Consider the following 20284-nt stretch of genomic DNA (forward strand, 5'->3'; position numbering starts at 1 on the left):
ACTCTTGGTCCTACTACTTTATAAGAGGATGGTAAAACACTGTAAGAAAGACTCTGTACCTAATATCTAAATTCACTGTCAGTATTCAAAAATTATAATTCTAGATAGCAGTTCTAAAGCGTATCTTATCCATGTATAGCACTTTCTATTTCTAAAAAAATTGCTTCTATGATGAAATGCAAAATGTATACTTAAATTTATTTTTGAAACTAATTCATTAGAGTTTTCTTAATATTGTTTCTTTAATATTTTGTTTTTTTAATAGGTCCATGTATATATTTGGAGGATTTTCTAGTGTACTCCTTAATGATATCCTTGTTTACAAGCCTCCAAACTGCAAGGCTTTCAGAGATGAAGAACTTTGTAAGAATGCTGGTCCAGGAATAAAATGTATTTGGAATAAAAATCACTGTGAATCTTGGGAATCTGGGAATACTAATAATATCCTTAGAGCAAAATGCCCTCCTAAAACAGGTAAAGTTTTTCTTTTTTCCCCTCCCCTCTGGCATAAAGCTACTTTACTTGGCTAGAAGTTGTAATGCATTTTGCTTATAAGCATTACTTATAACTTAAAATGGAGAGGGGGTTGGAAACATAAGAGACTCTTAAATATAGAGAACAACCAGATGGGCTAAATGGGTAAGGGGCATTAAGGAATCTACTCCTGAAATCATTGTTGCACTATATGCTAACTTGGATGTAAATTTAAAAAAATAAAATAAATTATAAAAACAAACAAAAAAAAGATAATTTCTATTTCCAAAAAAATTACCTATAGCTTTTAGAAATTAAAAATTCATAATCCTTTAATTAAGAATTTTCATGTTTGAATGTAGCAATGCTTAATAATTTAATTTTTTTATTAGCCCTTTTTAGATTTCTCTTTTTAATTCTATATGTATTATTACACATATAAAATTTTATGAGTAACCTGGTCATATATATGTATGTACTATTTAACTATATAAGTAAAAAATGTTTTAAAGTATACTCTTTCTGGGGCACCTGGCTGGCTCAGTCAGTTAAACGTCCAACTTTGGCTCAGGTCATGATCTCACAGTTCGTGAGCTCGAGCCCCAGGTCGGGCTCTGTGCCGACAGCTCAGAGCCTGGAGCCTGCTTTGGATTCTGTGTCTCCTTTCTCTGCCGCTCCCCCACTCATGCTCTGTCTCTGTCTTTCAAAGATGAATAAATATTAAAAAAAATGTCAGCCTCCTTCATGAATTGTTTCAGTGGGATAAACATTTCCCTTCCCTTTGCCCACCTGGACTTCCTTTACATTGCTGCCTTAACACAGCTCTCAGGCTAGTGTTGGAGTTAGTTACATAGGTGCCTATCTTCCCCACCATGCTTCTTGTCGAGTTCATGTGCCTTAAAATGCTGAAAACTGGGGTGCCTGGGTAGCTCCAACCAGTTAAGCATCTGGCTCTTGACTTTGGCTCAGGTCATGATCTCGCAGTTGTGAGTTCAAGCCCCGTGTCTGGCTCTGTGGTGACAGCTCAGAGCTTGGATCCTACTTCAGATTCTGTGTCTCCATTTCTCTCTGACCCTCCCCTGCTCATGATCTGTCTCTCTCTCTTTCTTTCTCTCTCAAAAATAAATAAACATTAAAAAATAAAGTATACTCTAAGAAATATTGTGTTATTGGGGTGCCTAGGTAGCTCAGTCAGTTAAGCGCTGACTTCAGCCCAGGTCATGATCTCATAGTTTCTGGGTTCAAGCCCTGTGTCGGCCTCTGTATTGACAGCTCAGAGCCTGGAGCCTGCTTCAGATTCTGTGTCTCCCTCTCTCTCTGCCCCTCCTCCTCTTAACGCTCTCTCTGTCTCAAAAAATGAACAAACATTTAAAAAAAAATTAAAATACTATGTTTCTAAGAAATAAAGTGAAATAATTTATTCTGTATTTGGTAGTTTTTTTCTTCTTTAATATTGCCAAGCCAACCACAGATCTCAAAGATTTTCTAGAACTTTGATGACTAATGTTTTAGTTTAATACTTTTTATAAACTATCGAATAAATAAATAAAATGCAAAACATTACTAGTAAATATTTATGAATAAATGATTTGGATAAAAATTGTCCAGTTTTCTTCAGATGGGTGGGGTTTTATGCATTTTTTCATGCTATAATTAGCAATGTATTTTCTAATACATTAGAAAGTTTTGTTAGTCTGTGATAACTCAGATGTCTCTAAATATCTTTATGAAGAATGATAAACAATGTGTATTTATTATAATGTTTCTTTTAAATGTTAGTAATGCTTTTTTCTAGTAAAATACCTGTAAGTCTTTTTCCTCCTCCATAATGGATAAATTTTAAATGGCTGTAGGATCTTGGTGGATTGAATAATTAAAATGAGAGTGGCAGGTATCTCAAAACTTGTAAATACAATTAAACTACAAAGTTACCTTCATGTTGAAGAAGTTATTTTGATGGTGATGGCCATATTTATGTTGTAAAAAGTCTTAGTGATTCTTCAACATTAAAAATGTGTGAATTGAGAAGTGTGACATTTCCTTTCTCATCCTGATGTGTTTGTCTCCCATTTGCGTCGCAGCTGCTCCTGATGACAGATGTTACAGATACGCGGATTGTGCCAGCTGCACTGCCAATACAAACGGGTGCCAGTGGTGTGACGAGAAGAAGTGTATTTCAGCAAACAGTAACTGCAGTGTGGTTAGTATTTATGGGTAAATGGTGATGTAGCTAACATGGCTGCTTTCTAATCATTTCTTACCATTTCTAATATCTAATCATTAGCCTACCATTTGGTACCGAAAGCACTTTGCACATCAACACACTTAGGAAGTATGTAGGGAATCACTGCTGTGCTATGTTGTAAATTGACTCTAGTTTCTTGCTAAAATTTGTCAGATTCTGTTTTGATTTCAGGAACTTTTACTTCCTCCTATGTCTTTTAAAAATAAACTATAGGGCACCTGTGTGGCTCAGTCGGTGAAGCGTCCAACTTCAGCTCAGGTCATGATCATGGTTTATGGGTTTGAGCCCCATGTTGGGCTCTCTGCTGTCAGCACAAAGCCCGCCTCAGATCCTTTGTTTCCATCTCTCTCTGCCCCCCCTCCCCCTGCAAAATAAATAAAAATTAAAAAAAGACTGTAATTATAAATGTAGTCTTCTGTGTTGATAGACGTAGGATTATATAGGTAATAAGTATAAAAATAAGTATATGAGTATAAAAATTATTTCCATAGGATTCTTGTCAGACATGCACGTGCACAAGAGTGGTGTGGTCTGATGTTTTGTTTACATGCGTTGCGTTTAAGTTTAACCTGAGGTTGACAAGGGTAGTTGCCTTTTATCTGTCTTTAGGTCAGTGGTCCTCAACCAGAGGCAGTTCGTGCCTTAAGGGATATTTGGCAACGTGTGTAGACATTTTTGTTGTCACAAGTGGCATCTAATAGAGTCAAGGGTTGCTGTTAACATTCTGTAATGCATGAACTCTCCCACCGAAAACAATTATCTGGCTCAAAGTGTCAATAGTGATGAGTTTGAGAAACCGTACTTTGGTAGACAACTGGAAAAAATTATAAAAGTAACGTTTTTGGTAGATGAAAATGGATTAAAAGCAGCAAAAATTAACCTTTTAAGTGGGTAGAATCAAAATGTCCCAAGTTTTGAAGAAGACGTCAACAAATTGAAAGAAAAATTTTAAAAAGTATTAACAAGTATAAGATTAAGGGATTAAAAACTGTGTGTGGTAGGGCTAAAGATTCTCTTACTGGGCTACAGCTAAAATAACTATATAATGTGCTTACAAAGTTTCAACTAAATATAACATACTTCTTTTTCTGAATTTTTATTAATCACCAAAAGTATTGACCTGTTTTTTAAGATAGCATGCAGACGTAAAAGGTAAAGAAAAGGGAGTTTGAAAACTAAGTGAGAAATTTTTATTGTATCATCAAAAAATTTTCCTCAGTATATAGTCATATTTCAAAATATTTGCTTTATGATTCTATTCTAAAATAACATTCAAAAATTAAAATGGAAGAAACTTTTCAGTTATTGATTTACCTGACTGAAACCTTTTTTTCATACATATTGTGTTGGTATATACTTACCAGGAATATGAGTTGGTTTGATAACAGATATACTTCAATTTTATTTGAGTTTTAATGTTAGTATGGTATGACTCTGCTTTGAAAATTTGAATTATTTTTTTATATTTGTATTAATATTCATCTAATGGGGGTTATTTTAGTGAGTAATGTGGATATAGGAGTTAAGTAAAATAAAGTATGGGAATAAGGGAATAAAATGGAGAATGTTTTTAAATAAAAATTGCAAGCATATTGTGTTTCAAGCTTTGTTGGACAGCCCTGGGTTTGGACATTGTGTTTAGACATTTATGCTAAATGAAAATACACGATCTCAAAAATTGTGTTATGCAAATTGCTATCAAGTAGTCTTTTCATAAAGTGACCTTTTAGTTTATATTTTATTTTTTAGAATGCTATGTTAATAAGGAAAGCGCTGGGTGTGATAGTATAAGCGAGCAGATGGTACTCGCTTGTAATTTAGACTTTGATGTAATGTCTTTTAGACGGTTTTATAAAGACGTCTGGTGATTAAGCTAAACCAAATGCTAATGGTTACAGAAAGGTCTGTGAGATTTTAGTGTAATGATGTCCATTGATACCCTATTTCATTACTTAGTCGTATTTACTTCATCTTGCATACTTTGTGCACTAACAGCTCAAATATCCTGATTGTTTATCTGGTTTGTTAGGCCAAAAAATACCAGCCATGTTTCAGAATAACAGTCAGCTTTCTTTCATCATTGATTAAATTGGCCCTGTGTGTGATTTCATCTATTATATTGGTTCAGTGTCAGCAAATGAATATACTGTTTGTAATGAAGAGCAGTACAGTTATTTGGAAGGTGACTCTAACGATGCCATTGTTAGTCTGAAGACTGGCATGAAATAGTTATTCTTCCTTTTGTTCAGTTGTTCCGTCATCCTGTCATTTTTATAGGTTATTCTATTTACCAGATGATTCAAGTAATTGTTTTTCTTTTCAATTAGCTGAAAAATGTTTCGGACTATACTCTAATTATCATATAGAATAGTGCTAAGATTTATATTCCATATGAAAACAAAGCTACGAATTAGAAAAAGTAACAATAAAAAGTATATATGTTCTGAATGAAAATGTGGTGGTTAAATAATTTGAGATTTAAAAAAAATATGGGCACCTGGGTGGCTCAGTCAGTTGAGTTTTGGACTTCACTTTGGGTCATGATCTCCTGGTTCGTGAGTTAGAGCCCCACATTGGCCTTGCTGCCCTGGGTGCCGGATCCCGCTTCAGATCCTCTGTCTCCCTCTCTCTCTGCCCCTCCTCTACTCAGACTCTCTCAAAAATAAATAAAAACACTAAAAACATAAAAAATAGCTTCTCTGATTTTCTTAGGATGAATAAAGCTGAACATTAATTACTATTTAGTTACTTTTTATCTGTTACCTTATAGTATATGTAATTTGCTCTACAGAAATTAACACCTCTGGAATGGAGGTGACTGCAATGTATTTTACATGGGAAATGACCCTAGTTTATAAATAAATGTTTGGTGGGTGACATTTAAATTGTCTAAGATGATAAAAGTTGCTTCAACCATTTTTAAAGTTTATTTGAGAGACAGAGACAGAGAGAGAGAGAGAGAGAGAGAGAGAGAGAGAGAGAGAGAATGAGCTGGGGAGAGGCAGAGAGAGAGGGAGAGAGAATCCCAAGCAGGCTCTGTGCTGTCAGTACAGAGCCTAGTACAGGGCTGGATCTCATGAACCTATGAGATCATGACCTGAGCCGAAAGCAAAAGAGGCTGACCCTTAACAGACTACACCACCCAGGCACCCTGCTTTAACCATTTTTATATGTGGGATAGTTATAAGTAAATTTTAACTGTTAACTTTATTGACTGAAAAGAAATATTTAGCTCTGTTACATTAGAAAGCTTGAGGTGAGTATTTGTGTGTGTGTGTGTGTGTGTGTGTGTGTGTGTGTGTGTGTATGAAGATTGAAGTGGAGCACAGATGCAGCATTAAAGTCCTTTGTGGTTTTTCTCAAGAGTCATGGAAAGAATTGAGCCAAAAATTTTTATCATATTAATACTATCATGTGAAGTATCTGAACCTTGTTGTGTGTAGGGAACTACCTGCAGAGTTCCTATGTTGCCCATTTTTTTCTTTTTTGACCTTTAATCTTTAATCTCTTCATACTGGAATTTAGTTGACATATGATTATGCTGTATAGTAGGATTGATCAAAGTGTAACTTCAGCTTCTTTGCGGTCACCATAAAAGAAACATGACAGATACAGGAGAAATGTCAGTTGACCAAAATTATTATTTAGTGCCTGTGACAGTAACATTAGTTTGAGTTATTGAGAAAATAATTTATGTTTATCATCTCTTCAATTTTTACTACTTATCATTTCTACTTATTGCATGATAGTTTTATTACAACTAGAATTTTGTTCCATGTGATCATTAAGAAAAATGACTCTGCATTGACCTTATTTATTGAATTGGAAGCTTGTTATCAGATTTAATAGAGTAGGTTTTCATTTGATGGTTTTTGTTTCAGATTGTGGAAATTGTAAATTATTTCCAATAAGCATATATTCTAGTTCCAGCAGTTATAGTTTAAAGAAATGAGTAAGAGAGATTCTGATTCAGTAGAATTGGATTTGGAGTTAGAAATCTGAAATTAAAATTTTTATTTTTTTAATGTTTATTTATTTTTGAGAGAGACAGAGACAGAGCATGAGCGGGGGAGGGGCAGAGAGCGAGGGAGACAGAATCCAAAGCAGGCTTCAGGCTCTGAGCCATCAGCACAGAGCCCGGCGCGGGGCTCGAACTCACAGACCGCGAGATCATGACCTGAGCCGAAGCCAGACGCTCAACCCACTGAGCCACCCAGGCACCCCAGAAATCTGAACTTTAAAATTCACGTGGTGATTTATATATACATTGACATTTAAAAATCATTGCTATACAGAGGTAAAAAATAACATGCTTTATCTCTTATCTTTCTAGTCCGTGAAAAACTATACCAAATGTCATGTGAGAAATGAGCAGATTTGTAACAAACTTACCAGCTGTAAAAGCTGTTCGCTCAACTTGAATTGCCAGTGGGATCAGCGACAGCAAGAATGCCAGGCTTTACCAGGTAAAGATTTCAGTTCAGTAAATGAATTTTATAGCCTACAGATGAATACCATTATAGTAAAGAGCATTTACTAAGACATTCCAGTTTCAAATAAATGATAATATTGGAGTAATAATAGCATTGTTTCCATAAAAATAATTTGTATGTTTCCTTCCAGTTCTTTAAAATGTTCATGATTTCTCTATTTATTATAATAATACTATTGACTTGATCAGAATCTTTTTATAATTTTAAAAAATTCTGTCTTAAAAATATAGAAAATAATAAGCACTCAGGCTAATATCCAGATTTTAATAAATGTTAACATTTGATCTATTTGATTTGCTTCTTATCTTTGAAATTCTGGGAACTATTTTTACTACTTTTTATTATAAATTATAACATTTGTAATAAGTTTTATATGATTTAATGAGAATCTAAGTTGTGTAAACCAGAGCAAAGTCCATTAAAAAAAGCAATTTTAATTTATTTTTTACACGTATCATTCTTCCTAGTAAACCCTGAGTACTCTTCCTTTTAAATATAAAAGATAAAATTAGAAAATCAAAAAGTAATATAGATACTTAAACCAGTTCCATCTTCTTGTTATACAGGTAAGTGAGACATACATTGTTTAGGGACTTGTTCAAAGTTGCAGGGTTTGTAAATGGCAGATGTAACTATTAACTGGTTGTTTTATTTCAGTTCAGTGTTTTGCTTTTCTGTATTCCATGGTTTTTGATTGTTTTGTTATATTTTTCAGAGAAAAATTTCTAACTTACGTAATTCTAAAACGTCCTTGAAAATTCCATCATAGGATTTATGTCATGCTTGGAAGTTCATGTAATAAAATAAAAAATAGATTGCCTTCAAAAGTACCATTAAGATTCTTGAATGTTTATGTAAATTTTAGGTTTTGTTTATATACTGACATTTAAAGTTTTTAAACAGGATACATGCATGTGTGTGTTCACTTTGAAAAAATTAGAGAATATTAATGAACTGCCAGGTTTTGAGAAGCAATAGTGAGGTGATACGAAACTTGAAAGTAGCATTGATATCTGAGTGTTAAATGCTAAAATCAACATGTAGATCAGTAAAAATACTTACAATGTTGTTTTAAAAATCTTGGACACAAGGGGCAACTGGGTGACTTAGTCAGTTAAGTGTCTGAGTCTTGATTTTGGTCAGGTCATAATCACGGTTCGTGAGTTCAAGCCCCATCTTGGTCTCTGTGCTGACAACACAGATAAATGTATATGTTTAAAGGAATATTGCTTTAAGAAGAAGAGAATTTGATTGCCAGTGGAAGTTTGGAAAAATAAGTGGTTATCTATACATTGCCCAGGAAAGAATTTTGATTTGGTATAAGGGCTCCACTTGGCCAGGCTATTTCTGTGGAGAATAATAAATACCATACAACAAGTACAATATAAAATGCATTATAAACTAACTTCCTGTGTTCTACATTCATATTTACTAAGCAACCAACTAGGTATAGTTTGTTTTTCCCTATGCTGGTCTCAAGGAAGTGAATGCTGTAAATAGAGGACACTGTCTATACTGTTGCACTTAAAAAAATTTTTTTTTAAACGTTTATTTATTCTTGAGAGACAGAGACAGGGATGAGTGGGGGAAGGGCAGATCGAGAGAGTACACAGAATTTGCAGCAGGCTCCAGGCTCTGAGCTGTCCAGCACAGAGCCCGACGTGGGGCTCGAACTCGACTGTGAGATCATGACCTGAGCCAAAGTCGGACATTTAACTGACTGAGCAGCCCAGGCGCCCTCTGTTGCACTTTTCTAGGAACATTTGTGAATTGCATTTTTTCATTGATCTCATATAACCTCGGAAATTTGCACTTATCTCACTAAACGCATTTTAAAAATTTACTGCTTTTCATCTAACTCTGAAGCTGAGTTGATGCTCAATACTATAAAAGCCTAAACCATAAAAACATTTGGGTCAGCCCTATACTTTAGTTTAGTCTCAAAGACACATGTATTTGTGTCCATTTGTATGATTTTTCACCTAGGTATTTGTCACAAAAGGAGACATGCAAAAGAAATTTAAATCCTTCCTTGATTCAATAAGGTAAAAAAAAAAAAAAAAAAAAAAAGCCATAACTGAACAAAGCTTTTGCACTGCTTCCTTGAAGTAATTAGGTACTTTGGATTCCAGAAGACAAGGTAGATTGCTATAGGAATAGCCTGAAAAAGAAAATAAAAGTATTATAAACAATCTTTTTAAATGACAGTTATAGTTTATTGAGAGATTACTGTGTTCTAGGTACTGTTCATGGTACCCAATTCAGTAAGACAGCAGTTATTAAAGAACAGGAGGCCCCTGTTTATGAACTCTTTGAGAGGGTCCATGAGGTCAAAACTAGTAATACTAAAATATTATTTGCTTTTTAAATTCTCATTCTGTCATGGGTTTACTCTGGAGTTTTCTAAAGGCATGATTCTAATAGATTGGAGAAGTAGATATGAGAATACAATTGTCTTGTATTAAACCAACATTAAAGAGATTTGCAAAAATATACAGCAGCTACACTATTTTTAATTTTTGTTTGTTTTGGATACTGTAATTCTTGTAAAATAAAATACACTATTTATTTTAAGTTGAAATGATTATCTCCCAATATTTTATTATGAAAATCTTCAAACATATAGAAAACTGGAAAGAATGGTAGAGAGGACACCGACCCATTACCCTTACCTTAGATTCTACAATGAACATTTTGCTCTGCTTTATCCCTGCTCTGTCTATCCATCCCTCTATTCATTCATCAGGCCATCTTAATTTTTTTCATGCCATTGTCCTAAACTGTCGGCTGCTGTCCCTCAGGGAGAGAATTTGATGATACATGTCCTTTGGGCCTGTGTATAGCATAAAGGCAAAAACACCCCAAGAGATGGAAGTCTATGTTTGTAATGCATTTTTAAATTCCAATTTTAGGTGAATAGATAAATATCTTCTTAAATGGTCAGTTTTAATTTTTAATATGATCAAAGCCAATAGATAAAAAATCCCTACAGAAAAGATATGTGAGGTCCTCAATATTTTTTAAGAAAAAAAGGGGGGGTCTTGAGACCAAATGTTTGAGAATTGCAGCTTTAGAACAATTCCATAAAGTTTGTACTAATCCTTCTAAAGCTGAAAGGGCGGAAGGCACTGATATATGTAATATGGTATGGAAACTAAAATGTAGTCAAATTTTATAGATCAGTGTTTTAATGAAGCACTTCAGTCTTAATTAGTTATGCTAGAGCATAACTTTATAATGTGTTTATAAATATGGTTTAGACAATAGGCACTCTTTTAAGTTCAACTTGTATTATAAGGATCAACCACTATTATTGAATAGTGTGTTTAAATGTTAGAAAGACCTGCATACCTGTTTAAAAATAATCATCGAAAAGCAAAGATTATGGGACGCCTGGGTGGCTCAGTCAGTTAAGCATCTGACTTCAGCTCAGGTCACAATCTCGCGGTTTGAGTTTGAGCCCCGTGTTGGGATCTGTGCTGACAGCTCAGAGCATGGAGCCTGCTTCGGATTCTGTGTCTCCCTCTTTCTCTGCCTCTTGCTTGCTCACATTCTGTCTCTCTCTCTCAAAAATAAATAAACATTAAAAATAAATAAATAAAAAGCAAAGATTATAGCTTCTTTATTAAACATAAATGATACTTCTCTCTCCACACTTATAATTAAAGAATCAAAGAACCCAACTTATTTTCAAATAGTATACCTGAACTGTGGAAATTAGATTTGGAAAAGAGGAATAACTTTGAATTTGCTTGTTATATGCTGGTTATTTTTCTTTAAAGTGATCTTGTATATTGTAAGCTGGACCCGGGGATGTAAATACAGTAGTGATTTTACTAGTTAACATACCGTATACCAGTACACTAAAAAACCCTGCAAACAGTCAATGCATTTTAACAGATATTATAGAGCTATAGCTTATATTGTGCTTAAGAATTAAAGAAAAAAATTAGGATCTTCTGTTCTTTTCCACCAAACTATTAGATAAGTTTTGTTTTTTAAATTATATTGATATATTTAAAATTTTTATCATTAAAAGTTGTTTAAACAAATATAGAAATTGTATTTAGAATTCTAAAATAACTGAAAAATATAAATGCTTTTTGATAATCTAAAAATAAGATATAATTTTTTTTGACTAGCTCATCTTTGTGGAGAAGGATGGAATCATATTGGTGATGCTTGTCTTAGAATCAATTCCAGTAGAGAAAGCTATGACAATGCAAAACTTTATTGCTATAATCTTAGTGGAAATCTTGCTTCATTAACAACCTCAAAAGAAGTAGAATTTGTTCTGGATGAAATACAGAAGTATACACAACAGGTAATAACTCTTGTTTATATTATGGAAATATGCAGAAAGTCCTATACTTACTAGCAATGGTTCATTCTTTTTGCTTCTAAATAAATTATTTTTACTAAATCTTGGAAGTAAAAGTCGAACTGACTGCAAAAATCAATTAGCAGTGGACTTATTCTGTATATGTATTAGGGAATAAAGTTTTCTAAATTACACATCTTGGTTTTACACAGTAAACCACTGCATTTCTTACCAAGAAGTCATTTCATATGAATAAATATACTTAAAATACATGTGCATAAAATTTAAGAATTTGTTTTGGAGTGTAATTACTTCATAATTTGAGATGTCCCTTATAATTAAAACACTAGACCCAACACATTGGTTATATGTATTTTTCTGTGAATGTGTATGTGTGTTGTGAGTTGGGTTTTTGAATTATGCGATTTTCTAGGTGTAGATTTGCTTGAAATAATGTAATAAAGGTTAGCAGGACAAAAACCAGTTTGTAAAGTATGTGGAAGATATTGGAACGTACAACACTTAGAAACAGTTTCAATATTTCAGGGAGTTTTATGGAAGATATTTCTGTAAAAAATTGAGTATTTCTTTGAAAATTGTATCAAGATATTATTTTATAAGACATTTCTAATAGGAATTTACAGTATTTATTTTCTATTCTTGGGATATTAAAATATAGTCAACCCTTAAGAGTAGATTATGTAAGGAGATTTGGAAATAATTTACTAAATCTAGTTATGAGAAACTTTATTTAGTTCATGTGCTTAATTGAAATATACTAATATAAACTGTCATAGCATCATAGAAGCTTTCTGCATTTTGTTTCAAAAATAAAATTAGAACTCAAAAGAGATCAAGTAAGTGATAAGACTAAACAATAATATATACCTTAAATCTGAAACTTGTATTAGTTTTGGCCTACTGTTGAAGATAAATATATACATACATATACGTACACACCCTATGGTAAATAATGCACAAAGTGGCATAATTTCTATACAACTAATGGATGTATGTCTCTAATACATCTGTTACTCACGAATGTGTGAAACTGTATTACACCAGATTTCAACAACTTTATTTTGACCTTCAATTATGGCTTTTATTTGGACAAATACACTATTGATACTCCAGAACTCCACTCCATATAGGACAGAGGAGACAATTTTGGCTTGAAACTATTTTAGAGCAAATGTTACCAATTACTTGCCATAGAAATACATAATGTTTTCTTGGTATAGCTGATTTTAAAGAAGCATTGAGGACAGTATTATCAAAGTGATGTAGAGCATGGAATTGGACGTACTGCTTATCTTTAAAACTTAGTAGCAAGTTAATATCTCCAGCCCTGTAACAGGGGTAATAATCATAGCTACTTTGCATGTTTATTGTGAAAAAAAAAGTGAGATAATGCATGTAAAGAGTATAAATTTTATTGAGTGTTTATAGTAATTATCATTATTGTTTGCATTTTAAGGGTTGTTATTTGGTATCACTGTTTGGACTGCTGCTGTTACTACTATTTCTAGAAATCATTATTTAGAATTCGTAGGTATCTAAATGAATTTATTTGATGAATAGTTAATACTTATATTAATTGTGGAAAAGGATGTGCCCCAGAGTATTTTAATTTTTCCATGGTGAATGACAAATTCTCCTTGCCACCCTGGCCCCACCGCCCTGGATAGTTGTATTAGGACCGTTAATCTCTTCAGATCATTCCTGATTTATGATGAAGAATGGGTAACTGAATGGGTAACTGATTTCATTTTTACTCATAACAGAGGAATATATATCTGGTGTTTAAAGCATGATATAAGAACAGTTTTCATAAATGTTACAAAAAATTAAGGGGACTTAAGGACACTCACTTTTGAAATTTTTTTATGGACATCACTTCACTGTTACTGCCTACATTTTTGGTGATATCAGAATATATACTTCTTATGAGTATCAATACCAGATGATTTAACTTATTAATGTGGGTTTCTAATTGTTGAGCCAAAGCCCTGCTCCAGGCTTTAATAAAGTGGTTAAATTAATTATATCACTGGTTTTCATAAATATTCAAAATTTTAAAATGGATATCACAGTATATTTGTTAGCTGTCATTTATCATATGCTTGATATTAATAGAATAAAGAAAAAACTTACCAAATTTGTATGCAGATTAATATGTGAAATCATTTTTGTGTGAATTGTAGCTGTTTTTCTGTGAAGAATGGGCCAGTATTCATTCATTTGGTACATGTTTATTGAGCACCTTCAATGTACTTGGCAATCTACGGCTTGCTGAGAATAGAAATTAAAAGACCATCACTGTTCTCAAAGATTTTACTGGTGAGGAAGACAAACACAATTATACTGTATTGTGATAATTATAATGATAGTTGCACATGGGATATATGAAGAAAGAGAGTGTATATCTAATTAGTGATGTGGTCTTAAGGAGTTTCCTAGAGTAATGCCCTAGCTAACTTCTGGAGGATGTTGAGTTGGCCAGCACATGAAGATGTTTCTAAGGAGGCAAGAGAAACACCTATGGTTTTTTTTTTTTCTTTTCTTTGTCTTAAGAGCTACCAGCCTAACGTCCTGAAGGTAAGATGTATGTGGTTTCGTGTAAGAGAGACACGAATTAGTTAAAAAAATATTTTAGAAAAATGTGAAAAGGTATATGTGTAAATTTTTTTTAATTGTATGGAACATATAACATAAATTAAGATCTGTTGTATTCTTGTGATGCCAGGGGCTTTATTTCTTTTCTTTTTTTTTTTTAATTTTTTTTTTTCAACGTTTATTTATTTTTGGGACAGAGAGAGACAGAGCATGAACGGGCGAGGGGCAGAGAGAGAGGGAGACGCAGAATCGGAAACAGGCTCCAGGCTCCGAGCCATCAGCCCAGAGCCTGATGCGGGGCTCGAACTCCCGGACCGCGAGATCGTGACCTGGCTGAAGTCGGACGCTTAACCGACTGCGCCACCCAGGCGCCCCGGGGCTTTATTTCTTTAATCACAAAATTGGGGGACAATTACAAATAACGTTTGGAAATTAGTTCTGTATTGTGTCGCTTATAAAGAGCTTATTAGTGGTAGATCCACAGTCTTTGAGTTTTAGAAAGTCCTAGTATTCCGCATTAGAGCTCTGTTGCTTTTTTTCCTTGTTTAAAAAGTAGTATTTTTAGTTTTTACACTACAGTCTTGAAATGTGCAAGTTCAGAAGTTGCGCATTTCAAGGTTTCTTGTGTTCCTCAATTTTCTTGCTTGTTGCTATAAATCATAAAGATTGTACTAACAGTTACGTTGGCTGTGTGGTGAACATAGATTTGAGAGTTTGTGGACTAGTGCGCTCTAGAATAGAAGAAGGTTTTGTTTCATTAGAAAGCTGAGCTTTAGCAGCGTTGCAAAGGTAGAAGCTTCTGCAAGTTGACATTCCATTAAGCATACCTTTATGTAAAATGAGTTATATCCTGAGTCATTCCACTTGTATACACTTAGATAACCCTCCCTTGGCAAATAAAGACAGACAAATTCAGGCAATTGAAAGAAATATTCTGGGTCAAATAATCATTTACTTATCGGAAATGGCTAATGAAATGTTGCAGTGATTTATGATGTGCTTCATTAAATTTTCATAATGTTATAATTTGTCTTCTATTTTCAACTGCCTGTCCAGTTCATTTACTGGGTAATAGTTACTTTCAATGTTTTATCAACGGCTTCATTTTTCTGTTTCTTTCCTCTTCCTCTCAGATTCTTATCATGATGAGTTAGGGAGTAATATTTTACTTTAAATGACTTGTCTTTCCTACAGATAGTTGGAAATGTAGACAGAGTCGCTGTAACGTGAAGCACAATCATTAATCTGAAATATCTATGCTGGATTGACTCCTGCTGTTATTATCAAGAACTGTAAAAATGTCATAGCTTTTTTGTTGTCAAAATATCTTTCAGAATAATGTGTGAAATCTATGGTGATCACAAGACAAAGTAGCATGTGTATTTTTATAATTAGAAACATTTATTAAATACTATCTCTGTCTCAGCAATTGGATGGTGGAAAATAACCATACCTGTTCTGATGAACTTTGGTTAACAAAATTTATTGGCTACCTACTATGTGTGGAGTACTCTACTAGGTGGTAGGAGATCGACTGTCATAATGAATATGCATAGGATATTTTAATTGTATCTGAGAAATAATTTGTTGAGTATTTACTATGTGAAATTTATTATGTTTATACACTTTGAAAGTTTCTAGGTCTGAAGCTATCTTTATAAGTTCTCTAGGACCATTTATACAGCATATTTAGAGTAAACACGGGAGATATCTATATATTTATATCTATCTATATCTATATATCTACATCTTATTTGTATATTGTTAAACACTCAAATGCAGATACATATTTTTATCTACCCTGACAGTCCACAGTGTAAAAAGGATGATGTGGAGTTTTGAAGTCACCTCACACTGTAATATAATATTATTAACTTAGTAACTTAGAAAATAAATATATTATGTATATTAAGGTATAAGTGTTTAGGAATAATGTCAGCAAGATGACAGAATGGAAATTCCCAGCACTTGTTCCCCCATAGAACATTGGTTTGAACCATTCATATACAAAAATACCTTTACAAGAACTAGGGAATCTAGGTAAGAGATTCTAGCACCTGGGAGAAGCACAGAAATCAGAAAGGACAGTTTCACATTACCTTCATCATCCCGCCCCCAAGCCTATGCAGGGCAGTGAAGCATGGTGAGAGATAACTTCTGCAAAGGGGAAGGAGAGTGAAGTGAGCACATGACTTTGCTGCTGACCCTAGCTCCAAGTCTGCTGTAGTGAACCCCAGTGCCTGGTTGGTTCCTACTGACCCATAACTTCATCTAAAATTACATGAAAGTCCTGATGTACCAGTAGAATCTAAGTCAGGAGAGAGGCGTTATTCTTCTGAGTTCTTTTGTGAACATGTTACGAAGTTTCCACTCACCTCTACATATAGTTTGTTAGTTTTGTTTCCTGTTTTCTCACTGTGCATGTAATGGCAACTTCGCTTTAGATTCTTACCTCCATGACTGATTAAATTGGCAACAGTAGGAGCAGTAATGGCAGCAGTAGCAGTAACAGCAGTAGTTGCAGCAGTATGTTAACTTTGTAGTGATCTTGCCTTATCAGGTAGGTATTTATATCAGACATGTATTTTTTCATTTTGTAGAAGAGGAAACTGAGGTTCACAAGGGCTAAATAATTGACCTCAGTCATGTAGCTTGAGCACAAAATCTATGTTTTAAAAATGGGGTTCTTTCTATATCATTCTCCAAAATGTGCTGGAATTGTTAATTACCCCTGGTCATTAGAAAAGCAGTTCTATATGTTTTTAGATGTAATTTTTAATGATGATGAACCATTTGCTGAGGAAAATGGTGACATTTTTATATGCAACTTGTTTTTTAATGTTCTTTTTGTTGTTGTTTACAGAAAGTATCACCTTGGGTAGGCTTGCGCAAGATCAATATATCCTACTGGGGATGGGAAGACATGTCTCCTTTTACAAATACAACATTACAGTGGCTTCCTGGTGAACCAAATGATTCTGGGTTCTGTGCCTATCTAGAAAAGGCTGCAGTGGCAGGCCTAAAAGCTAATCCTTGTACATCTATGGCAGATGGCCTTGTTTGTGAAAAGCCTGTTGGTAAGTGGTAAACTAATATTTCTTTAAAAATATTATGTTTCTAACTCCTCTTCCATGTGTGATAGCCTAGAGGCCTGAAGTAACTTTCACCATCTTTAATTTTTTTTAATGTTTACTTATTTTTGAGAAGGGGACGGGTAGAGAGAGGGAGACAGAGGATCTGAGCCTAAAGTGGGGCTCGTACTTATGAACTGTGAGATCATGACCTGTGAGCCCAGTTGGACACTTAATCGACTGAGCCACCCAGGTGCCCCTCACCATCTTTTTATGATGTTGATTTCCTGATTTTTCGGTAAATTTTATCTTGATCCACATTCCCCATATAGTCTTAGTGACCTCAGCATTAACTGGTGGAAATAACAAAATTTTATTATTTTATACAATTTTTATTTCTTGGTTGAAATAGGGAGATTATGAATTTATGGTTATAGTTACTTGCAGTCTAGTAAGAATCTATTATAATTTTGTTTATGTCTATTATAATAATAGTGTTTGGAAGAAAGTTTTTTTTTTTTTAATTTTTTTTTTAACGTTTATTTATTTTGGGGACAGAGAGAGACAGAGCATGAATGGGGGAGGGGCAGAGAGAGAGGGAGACACAGAATCGGAAACAGGCTCCAGGCTCTGAGCCATCAGCCCAGAGCCTGACGCGGGGCTCGAACTCACCGACCGCGAGATCGTGACCTGAGCTGAAGTCGGACGCTTAACCGACTGAGCCACCCAGGCACCCCAGAAAGTTTTGTTTTTAAGAATAATAACTATTTCAAATTATTTTCATCTTACAGATCTATTTCATTTGGCAAGTAAAAAGGAACTTTTCTGTTATATGGGTTTTTTTTTTTTTTTGCATTATATGTCATTTTGTGGTGATTGACCTTTAATTTTTTTATATTGGCTATGGAATTCAAACTCCAAACCTGTACTAATTGTGTTATAAGTTTTTATTTGGTTTATTAGCCAGTATAAAATGCTAGAAGTCTACACTATTTTTTTCTTGTTTTAATTCCAGTTAGTTAACGTGCAGTGTTACATTAGTTTCAAATGTACAATATAGTGATTCAATAGTTCCATACATCACCCTGTGCTCATCACAAGTGCGCTCCTTAATCCCCATCACCTATTGAACCCATCCCCCACCCCCATTTCCTCTGGTAACCATCCATTTGTTCTCTATAATTAAAGACTGTTTTTTGATTTGCATCTCTCTCTCTCTTTCTCCCTTTGCTTATTTGTTTTGTTTCTTAAATTCTACATCTGAGTGAAATCATATGGTATTTGTCATGGAATGGATTTTTGTTAAGTGAGAAAGGAATATTGTTTTCTCTTTTTAAATATTTTTATTGTGTAAAATATACATAACATAAAATTTACCATTTTTACCATTTTTAAATGTAGAGTTCAGTGTTGGTAAGTGCCTCAGTTAACACCAAGCATCTCCAGAACTTTCTCATCTTCCCAAACTCCATATCTATTAAAAAATACCTCTCTGTACCTCCCTCCCTCAGCCCCTGACAACCACCTTCTATTTTCTGTTTCTATGAGTTTGACTAATCTAGGTACCTCATATAAGTGGAATCATAAAGTGTATGAACTTTTATGGTTAGCTTACGTTCCTTAGCATAATGTCTTCAAGGTTCATCCATATTGTAGCATATGTTAGAATTTCATTCCATTTTTAGGGCGAATAATTATCCATTATATGTACATACAAATTTTGTTTATTCATTCATCTGTCAGCATAAACTTGAGTTACTTTTACTTTTGCTGTTGTGAGTACTGATGCTGTGGACATGGGTGTTCACATATCTTTTCCAGTTCCAGTTTCACATCTTTTGGGCATACAGCTAGAAGTGGAATTGCTATATCATATGGTAATTCTGCGCTTAATTTTTTGAGGAATTGCCATACCATTTGTCATAAAAGATGTATCATTTTAACATTCCCACCAGCAATGTACAGGCTTCTAGTTCCTTCACATTCTTGGTAATATTAAAAAAATATTTATCGTAATAGGTATATTATATTTCATGTAAAGATTTTATAGTATATTGTTTTATTTTAATTGTTTATATCAGAGACATGTTCACTGACAGGGCATTTGTTTTTATAAGATATGAAATGTTTATGGAAAAAATTGTAACAAGAAAGTAAGTATGATAGTGTATGTTGTGTTTAGCCAAAGCTAGAAAACCAGGTCATGTGCTACATTTCTGTTTATAAGGTTTTAAATTATATAATTTTATGTACTTAATAAAGGATTGAAATTTCCCAAAGAACTACAATGTTCAAATTTGATAATAAATTTACTAAGTAGATGAGATGATGTCTTATCTTTATTTTCATTCACCTTATCATGTATTTTTGGCTATAATTTTTATCCCACACTTGGCTTACTTGAAACATTCCCTAAAACAGCAAGACAAATGAAATCCATCTACTTGTGTTAAAATACAGTTAACAAATAAACTAATTATATTTGCTGATTTATTCCAGTTAGTCCAAATCAAAATGCAAGGCCATGCAAAAAGCCGTGTTCTCTAAGGACGTCCTGCTCCAACTGTACAAGCAATGGCATGGAGTGTATGTGGTGCAGTAGCACGAGACGATGTGTTGACTCCAATGCTTATATCATTTCTTTCCCATACGGACAGTGTCTGGAGTGGCAAACTGCCACCTGCTCTCGTAAGTATTTATCCAGAGTGACTTTTTCATTTAAAGGCATCATAAATTGAACATTTGAAGAAGTTTTCGAAAGATGCGAAAAAAGTGTTACAGTTAACTGTTTTCAAACCTATTGGTGGTCTAAACCCCACACTTAAGTTATACTGTCATTTTGAAATCTACTAATTATTTTATCCTATATATTTACATTTTGCCTTGTTTGTGGTCTCCCTAACTCTGAGTCTGTGTTGCAGATAGCGTAACACTTCTCGGAAGTGCTTGCTACTTCAAGGATCACATACTGCTTTGTTGTGCTTCTGTAGTGTCCGTTAATCTAGTACAGTTCCCATGGCTTACACAACTGTGATAGTTTTAAAGAATCTATAGCTGTTGTTTT

General features: G+C 33.8%; 1 protein-coding gene across 2 annotated transcripts in view; it reads left to right on the forward strand.

The window, feature by feature from the left end:
* The window catches only part of ATRNL1 (attractin like 1), a 779266-nt gene that overhangs the window by 152851 nt on the left and 606131 nt on the right, over positions 1-20284 (forward strand). Inside the window, exons 12-18 of one of the 2 annotated variants that reach the window (XM_047073492.1) lie at positions 266-474; positions 2556-2669; positions 4491-4504; positions 7053-7185; positions 11355-11548; positions 17013-17226; positions 19720-19908. In XM_047073492.1, the coding sequence (XP_046929448.1) occupies positions 266-474; positions 2556-2669; positions 4491-4504; positions 7053-7185; positions 11355-11548; positions 17013-17226; positions 19720-19908 (1067 nt within the window). Of the gene's footprint in view, positions 1-265; positions 475-2555; positions 2675-4490; positions 4505-7052; positions 7186-11354; positions 11549-17012; positions 17227-19719; positions 19909-20284 lie in introns of both variants that reach the window. The other variant, XM_047073493.1, reaches the window with a different exon arrangement.

Source organism: Lynx rufus, unplaced genomic scaffold (assembly GCF_022079265.1).
Source record: "Lynx rufus isolate CCGP_SWC_20201006 ecotype Redwood Valley unplaced genomic scaffold, mLynRuf1.p SCAF_11, whole genome shotgun sequence".
NCBI lineage: Eukaryota > Metazoa > Chordata > Mammalia > Carnivora > Felidae > Lynx > Lynx rufus.